Consider the following 8,713-nt stretch of genomic DNA (forward strand, 5'->3'; position numbering starts at 1 on the left):
ATGGCATAAATTTACCCTAATATTAAGAGAAGGACCAAACTAAGAGCAAATATAAAGGCAGAGATCTGAAAGACACAAATGCACAGTCACTTGAGTTCTGTGTGTCCTTTTTCCTCACTAGTTCCCAGTCCCAGTGGAGTTTCTCTAGCTTGTTTCCAACTAAGCATATCCAACATCAAACTACCATACAGTCAGCACTAACACTGAGCCAATGACAGTGTACTGTTTCATGAGAAAACAGTGAAAAAGATGAGAATCTTACCATCTCATAGGCAAATGTTTCTTGTCTGCAGACACAATCTATCATAATGGTTTGTTTCTTCCCGATTTTCCAAGAACTTCTTTCTAATCCTGTTGTAAATACAAGAAAAATCAAAGTTCAGTATTCTTTATTGGGCTTCACTTTTTATTTTGAACTAATTTTAGACTTAAAGTGGCAAAACCAGTACTAAGAGTTCCTTCATATCTTATTCAGCTTCTCCTAAGTCAACACCTTACATAATCATAGAAAAATTATTAAGCACAGGAAATTAACAGTTATACAATATTATTAGCTACATTTTTCAAATTTCGCACAATTTTTAATTTAATGCCTTTTTTTCTGTTTCAGATTCCTACCCAGTACCCCACGTGACATCAGTTATATTTCCTTAGTCCACTCAAGTCTGCTAATAGTCCCTCATGGTCTCCCTGTCTTTCTCGATCTTGACACGTTCAGGGATCACTAATCAGTTATTTTGTACAACGTCCTTCAATTTGGGTTTGGTTCCTGTTTCCTAATTATTGGAATAAACTTAGCATTTTTGGCAAGACTACCAAAAGAATGATGTTCTTCTCAGTACATCAAATCAAGAGCTTCATGATGTTAATATGCCGTATTACTGGTGATGTTTACCTTGGTTAAGTTCCTGTCTGCCACATTCCATTGCTTTTCTTTATTAACATGCACTTGTGAAATTAGAGAATAGGAAAACTAGCCTTTGATGAAGCAGTCTTATTCCTTTACTTCAACTCGCAGAAATTTTGCATCAGGGTCCTGGGACTTCTCCCGGTGTTCGAAGAAGGCTCCAGCGGTTGAACGCTTTGAAGCGCGATCCTCCTACCCCCAGGTCCAAACCACAGGCCCTCCCTGGGACGAATCCCAGAGAACAGCAGGAGCGAGGCTGCGGGGTGCAGTTTCGTTGGCCCCGAACTGCAAGAGCCCCTCGGCCCGCACTCACCCACACATCGCCCTGAGCTCGGCCGCCGCCTGCAGGCTGCAGCCCGGAGCCCGCGCCACCGCGGCATCCTCCCGGTCCGAGTCCGCGACCTCTCCACGCCCGGGCAGCGACAAGTCCCCGGCCCGCGCAGCCGGCCACGCCACAGCCCCCAAAGGCGCCCACACGGAAAGTGGGCGTGTTTAGGTCCGGCAGCGCCCGCTCTAGAAAGTTGCAGCCGCCAGTGCTGGCGACCCGGTCCCGCCTGCTGAGAACCCCGCCGCCCATTGGGCCACCCTGATAGCCTTCAGTCATGTTCGCGCCACTCCTTCCCTTCCCTGCAACAGTCAGGCGAAAGCCTCCCCGCGGGGCCTGACGGGACTTGTAGTCGCCTGCGGCGCCCGGCGAGCGGCGGGACGGCGTGGGCGGGGCTGCACACTACATTTCCCGGCAGGCCCCGGAGCAGGCCCCGCCGGGTGCGCTCTACGCACAGGTCTCTGCGGCAGGGCGCTGCCGGGAGCGGTCACGGCTGTAGCCCGCTGCGGCGGGTCGGGCTGTGTTCTCGGGGCTGGCTGGGTTCCCGGCCCCTTGCGGTTAGGTAGCAACGACCTCCGCTGGGAGGACGGCTTCTCCACGCCCTAGCTCATCGCCTTGATTCTCTTTGGCCTGAGGATGCCGGACTTTTCTTTGACTCCAGGGTTAGCAGGCTGTTCTACGTCACTGCCCTAGAGCCTGAGAGACAAGGGGGGCGAGGGCCGACACCCGGGTAAGACTAGCCCTCCAGATCTGGTCCTTTCATAACCCCCTCAAAGCCCCCAGTTTGGCATGCATGTATATACATATGCATTGCTGGGTGTGTAGTGTTTCAGAGCCTCTACTCAGTATCACACACTGTGCATTATTAACCCCAATGCGTATTTTTAAAAATGACAATCTTTCCAGGTAGGGATTATCATCCCCATGTTGCTGTTGAAGGAGTTAACTGCTAGGGAAAGAAACAGCACTGGCTCTGATCTCAGTTGTTCTACCTTCAAAGGGAGCACTGCATCTCTCAGAGGCCCCAAAGGACATGGTAGGACATACAGAAGCGTATTTGTCAGGACATAGTCTTATACCGTGTAATTCACTATGTGTTCATTCAGTGGCTTTTAGTATATTCACAGAGTTGGGCAACCATCACCACAATGTATTTGAGAACTTTTTTTCCCACTCCAAAAAAGAAACGTGGGTGGGGCTTGGTGGCCCATGGCTGTAATCCTAACACTTTGGGAGGCCAAGGCTTGAGCCCAGCAATTTGAGACTGCTGTGAGCTATGTTTGCACTACTGCAACCAATTACCCACGGTTAGTGGCTATATTTATGATAACTCTGTGTTAGCTATATTTATGGTAAACACCCATAGCAGGCTAATAAATTAACCCTCTCTGGAATAGCCTCCAACCAACAACTGACAGGAGCTGGTATATAAATACCACATCTCCATTCCCCCTCAGGTGGGATAATTCTGGAGTGATGTGACCGATTCCCAAAACTTCCACGCAGGATTGAGCGCCATCACCCCAAATGAGAGCTGGCTTGGTAAAGCATCCTTACAGAGCACAGCTGCTCCCCTCATCTAACTTCCCACATCCCTGCTGATACTCTCTCAACATCCCCAACAGGCCGCTTCCACTTGGGGCCTGCTTCTGGAGGAACTCAAAGATAGGACCCCAGTTCCCTTTCCAGATACTGTTCCGATTTCTGATTTCCTGTTTCCCTGCACGACAAAACTCCTCAGAAGCATGTTTTCTAGCCACTGTCTACAATTACTCTCCTCTCTCTCCTAAGCCTGTGGCCAGGCTTCCTCCCCCACATCCCACTGGAGCAGTTCACACTGAGGCAATGATGGCCTCTGTGTTGCTGAATCCAGTGGTCCAGTCTCAGGGCTCATCCTGGCTGCCAGTCAGCAGCGTGGGACTGCGTCGATTGTCTTCTCCTTCCCAAAGCGCTTTGTTCACTCAGCCTCCCAGACACCACGGCCCCTGGTCTGCCTCCTTGTTTGCTGGCCACAGCTCCTTTGTCCCTGTCATCAGTTGCTCCTCAGCTCCCTGAACTCTTAGCATTGGGACCCCCCACCCCAGGGCTCAGTGCTTGGTCTTTTCTGTTCCTACACATCCAGCGTTAAGTTTTAAAATACATTCTAAAACCTGGAGACTCCCAGAATTTATCTCTCCAGACACCAGACACCTACTCAGCATCCACCTGGACATCCAATAGACATGTCAAAACCAGCAGTCCCTAAACTGAGCTCCTATCCTCTGGCCCACCTGGCATCCTTCCCTTCTCAGTTAGTGACAGCTCACTTTTTCCAATTGCCCGCACCAAAACCCTTGGATTCAGCCGTGGATGACTCCTTTTCACGCAATAAATCCTACTCAGTCATTCAGAAGGTATACAAAATGTAACCCCTTCCAGCCCACCACTACCGATCACCTAGATTATGACACCTGCCTCCTAAGTGGTCTCTCTCTCCACCTCCACCCTGGCCTCCCTGACGTCTTCTCAACACAGCAGCCAGAATGATCCATTTACACTTAAGTCAGATCATGTCATTCGTCCACTCAAAACTGTCCAACAGCTCCGCTTCTCACTCAGAATAGAAGCCAAAATGCTGTCATGGTCTTCAAGGCTCAACACAACTGGGTCTGACACTGCCTGTCTGATTTGATCTCCAGCTATTCTGCCCTCGAGCTCCACTCGAGACATTGGCCATTCTCCTTCTGCCAACACGACAGCCTGCTCCTGCCTCACAGGTCTGCATTTGCTGTTCTCCCTGCCTAGAATGCTCTTCTGTGGCATTCCGCTTTTACTAAAGTTTAACATTTGCTTATTTATGCTGGTTGCGACGCCTCTCCTGACTAGAATGTTGAGTTGTGTTTTCACAGACGCAGGAGAGCATCTGGAAGAGGCCTGATATTGAACTGATTTTCAATAATAAGAATATGGAATGAATGAATGTCTTTTTTATTCCAAATAATTCTAATATCCAGTTAAAGTATATTACTCTGCCTCAAACATGCCCTCAACCTTCTCACACTCTTGCCTTTGCTCATGTGATTTTCACCGTTGCTGAAATCAAACCATCTGCTCATTAAGGTAGAACACCAAGGGCACTTCCTTCAGGAAGCCCAGGCAGAAGTTACCACTCCCTCCTTTTGGTTTCTGAGGTCTTTTAACTTTGTTTCTCTATTGTGTATAATAATTATTTGTAATTATTGTAAATCCCTAAGAGTCTTTGTGTGTTTGTTGGGGAGAGTGTGTGTAGTTTTTTGATTGTTTTGTTTTGGTATTGTACATAGCACTTAGCACAGGTTCTAGTATCTAGCAGGCATTACAAGATGTTTGAAGAAGCAGAGGCTCTGAGAGGTTAAGTGGCTCACCCAAAATCACTGAGCTACTTCAACAGTTTTGAGACATCTGTTTGAGTATCTCGATTGATAAGGTCAATGGTCTTTTCACCCTCCCGTAGTTACATATCTTATTACCTTCAAAAACAGAACACACCTCTGAATATCCCCATTGTACTCGATGTTAATAATCATCATCTGGTCTTCTACATTAGAAGGCAGGGACCTGAATTTTTTCTACTTAACCACAAAGAACCCTGAATACCAAAGAACTTCCCATAATTCTCAAACGTTAATGTGCATACAAATCACCTACGCATCTGTTAACCTGCAGAGTCTAATTTAGTTGGCCTGGGACAGGGCCCAAGATGCTATAAGTTCACAGTTAATGCCAATACCATCAATAAGAGTGAAGTTATATACAACCAATTCATTAAGTTCAATTTCCCAGTTTTCCTAGGAAAAAAGGAATTAAGGCAATTATTGTCAACTTTGGCTGCATGTTGGAATTACATGGAAGCTTAGAGAACCGCTGATGTCTGAGTCCCACCTCCTCAGATTCCAGTTTAGCTGGCCTGGGAAGCAGTCTGGGCATTGGGCTTCTTAAAAACTCTCAGATGAATCTAATCTGCAGCTGAGGACCACTGCTTTAAGTGATTTTCCTTGTGCTTGTGGTAGAAATGCAAGGACAGAAATTCAGGCCACATAACTCACTGGCCAGTGTCCACCTGAGACCAGGGTAGGCTCACCTTTGGAGCTGCTACCCCTCTCACCAAAGTCATGATAACTGAAGAAAACTCTCATGTACAGTTGCTATGTTTGGACACTGTTCTGAACACCTCATATATATTATTCTATTTACACAATGGAGGAACTATTGTTATCCCCATTTCACAGATGAGGAAACTGAGGCATGGAGTGATCAATTATTTTACCTAAGGACAGGCTTCCAGATTCAAACCCAAGTAATAGTGCCATTGGCCCACGTGTTTAACCATGAAGCTCACTGCCTCCCCACCAAGAATATTACGTGGGTCCTGAGCTGGGCTGAACTGTGTCCCCCAAAGTTCATATGTTGAAGCCCTAATCCCCAGTACCCCAAAATATGACTGTATTTGGAGATGGGCCATTTAAAGAGGTAATTTAGTTAAAATGAGGTCATGAAGGGGGTGATCCAATAGGTCTGGTGTTCTTATAAGAAGAGGAAATTTGGACAGAGAAAGAGACACCAGGGATGCCGCATAGGAGAAAGACCATGTGAGGACACAATGAGAAGGTGGCCATCTGCAAGCCAAGGGCAGGAGCCTCAGAAGAAAATAAACCTGCTGACAACTTGATCTTGGACTTCCAGCCTCCAGACTGTGAGAAATAAATCTCTGCTGTTTAGGACACCCAGTCTGTGGTATTTTGCTACGGCAGCCCCGGCAAATGAGGGCCCCCACCTACTGCAGTTTTCTAAGTGCAGAAATCATATAGCTGAAGTGAAAGGTGAATCGGCCTCTTTCCTTGTATAATATTTGCACCAGGCAGAGTGTAGGAATCTTCCAGATATCCTGAGGGCTCCACAACCCTGGTCTGACCACTGACCCACTGGGCTTGTTGAAAAGCCTCCCAGCTGGTTCCCCAAACCCATCCTCCCTCCTCCCAGGGCTGATGGTGTCTCCCTTCTTCTACAGACCTGCAGTGGGTTCCCAGGGCTGCAGACCACCCGTGATTCCACAGCTTGACACCCAAGGCCCCCTGATGTGGCTGAGCCACTGTTTGGGGTGCCTCCTGTCCACCTCTTCTCCACTATTGTCCCTGCATCTGCCCCCAATGCAGAGTCTGCTCCATCCCAAATGCCCTCTCACTGCCACCCTGGAGTGCTCCTCCCTACTCCCTGTCCTCCTTTCATCAGAATCTCATTCTCCTTGCAAGACCCAACTCACACACACCCTGCACATGAAACGCAGAGCATTCCACTTCACCAGAGCCGGTCTCTCCACCGTCCCCCATGGCACCGTGCAGAGGCCTGTGACAGCACCTGTCACAGAGGGGCTTGGGATGGTCACAGTCGTTACATGTGAGCCCTCTGGGGTCCAAATGCATCTTATTTCTCTTTGCCTCTTTGCTTCCCGGGCATCTGGAGCAGTGCCTCAGCCTCACGCGGTGGCTTGGTAAACATTTATCCACCCAAATCCAGCAGGCATAATACACAATTATGGCCCTGAAAGGCTGTCCTGTCGGGAAGCCTGCAGAATGCTAAATGTAGCCTTTAATGAGAGTTGCATGAGCTATGTATTGTTCACTGATCAATACTTGAAAATAACTAAAGCAGCCAAAACACAAGATAAGAATACAAACAAATCATCCAATAAGTAGGACTTTTCTTCTCATTCTTGTAAAAGTTCTGAATTGCTTATGGCACATTTCTATTAGAATCTACAAATTGGCCCAGGGGGACAAGGAACCCATAAGAACCCATAAGACTGACAAGCGTTTGTAAAGCGGTTTCAGCACAGGGCAGGCCGCTTTTCACATCATGAATGCAAGATATGTTCTCGCTAGAGATCATGTCATTTCTGAGTACAGCTGAGGCTTTGTACCCCTGCCTCCCTCCTTCACTTTGCATTTTATCAATTTCAGGCTACTAAGAGCTGAGAAAGGGATCCAAAGATCACCAAGTACAAACTGCACAGAGAAGTGGATTGTAACAGGGCTCCCCCATTGTCAAGAAACCCAGCCCCCCTTCCCAACGGGCCTCCTCCAGGGCAGGTGTCTGTGTGTTGCCCTCCAGATTCCTCGGCCCTGACTAGGCAGTGCTGGCTGCTGGAAGTGACCCCTCCCTCCAGCATTTCATCAGCTGCGGTGGGTTCTTCTCTCTTTATCATGAGCTATTGCGATTTTGACCTACCACTCAGGACAGGCGTTAGAGATCTTCACGGGCCCCTCTGTGCTTAGCATCTAGTAATTGGGCAGCAAATGTTTGTTGAATTTAAAAGAAAAGAATGCATCTAGGGGAGAAAGAGTTCTAAACGGTCACTTTGCCTAAAAGCCAAAAATCAGGCTTTCTCCACTCTGCCAGGAGCTCTCCTTTTGGAGAGGTCAAAGGGCCCAGCCAGCGAGTAGAGTCAGCAGTAGATGGTAATGTCCAGGCACACTGTGTGAATATGATGGATACTTTAAAAAAAAAAAATCAATCCACATCCAAAATATCAATAGTGATTTTGAATATTTTGATGGGACTTTGCCTTTCTTTCCTCTGATTGTTTTGGGCTTGGGGAAGAGGAAGGGAGAAGGGATTGTTGGGATTTTTCATGTTTTTCTTTTTTAGATTCAATAATCTTCTCAATGACTATGCAGTTTAGAAAGCAAAGCTAAACTGCCAGGTGGGGCGGCACACGCCTGTAGTCCCAGCTACTCGGGAGGCTGAGGCAGGGGCATCACTTGAGCCCAGCAGTTCGAGGCTGCAGTGAGCTATGATTGTGCCACTGTTCTCCGCCTGGGCTAGAGTGAGACCCCATTTCTAAAAAAGAAAGAAGGCAAATCTAAACCATGATATGTATTTTCCTTTTTTTTTTTTTTTCCTTTCAATTTCTCCCAAACACTACAGGTGAATCTAGACTTAGGCAAAGGGAAGCCAACAAGTGCCAGAAACTGTGCCGAGCCCTGGGGAAAGAGCTGGAAGGCCAGTCTCCGCAGTGTTAAACGGAACAGAGGAGGGCAGAGGTGAACATCAGGAAATGACTTATAATCTAGCTGGACAGTACACTGAAAGGGGGCAAAAGGGAGTGCACGGATGAGAGCTTTTCGCCCAGTGGGAGAGAGGAGTGAAGGAAGTGTCAGGAGGGGAGTCCAAAAGGACACTGGATAGAGTGAAGGTTGATTCTGTGTTCAAGTTTAGCAAATCTCCTGCCACGTCATGGAAAGGGAAATACAAAGTGCTAATAACACATGGGAAAAATGGCCAATTACACTGACAAATGCAAATCAAAGTATCAGTGAGACATTATTTCTTTCAGATAGGAGATTGACAAAAATTAAGCTCTTTAATGAAAGCCAGAGCTTGTGTGGATGTGAGAAAGGGACGCCCTCATACCTTGGCAGTCAGGGCTCACATTGAGCAAACTGTTTTCAAGAATCATGTGGTAG

The 8,713-nt window shown here is 47.4% G+C and overlaps 1 protein-coding gene across 2 annotated transcripts; it reads right to left on the bottom strand.

Annotated features, from left to right (window-relative positions):
* Positions 1–268: 268 nt before the first annotated feature.
* Positions 269–1,523, bottom strand: LOC123646247 (snRNA-activating protein complex subunit 3-like). Of its 2 annotated transcripts, none has more exons than XR_006737838.1 (2): positions 979–1,523; positions 269–351 (listed from the first exon to the last, which is right to left on the bottom strand). XR_006737838.1 is itself a non-coding variant. In XM_045563015.1 (2 exons), the coding sequence occupies exons 1-2, from the start codon at positions 1,509–1,511 to the stop codon at positions 346–348; spliced, it is 297 nt and encodes a 98-aa protein (XP_045418971.1). In that variant the 5' UTR covers positions 1,512–1,523; the 3' UTR covers positions 269–345. The 2 variants fall into 2 exon arrangements, 1 of the variants encoding a protein (XP_045418971.1); XM_045563015.1 differs by having other exon boundaries at positions 1,221–1,523.
* Positions 1,524–8,713: the final 7,190 nt, after the last annotated feature.

This window comes from Lemur catta, chromosome 10 (genome assembly GCF_020740605.2).
Source record: "Lemur catta isolate mLemCat1 chromosome 10, mLemCat1.pri, whole genome shotgun sequence".
Lineage (NCBI taxonomy): Eukaryota > Metazoa > Chordata > Mammalia > Primates > Lemuridae > Lemur > Lemur catta.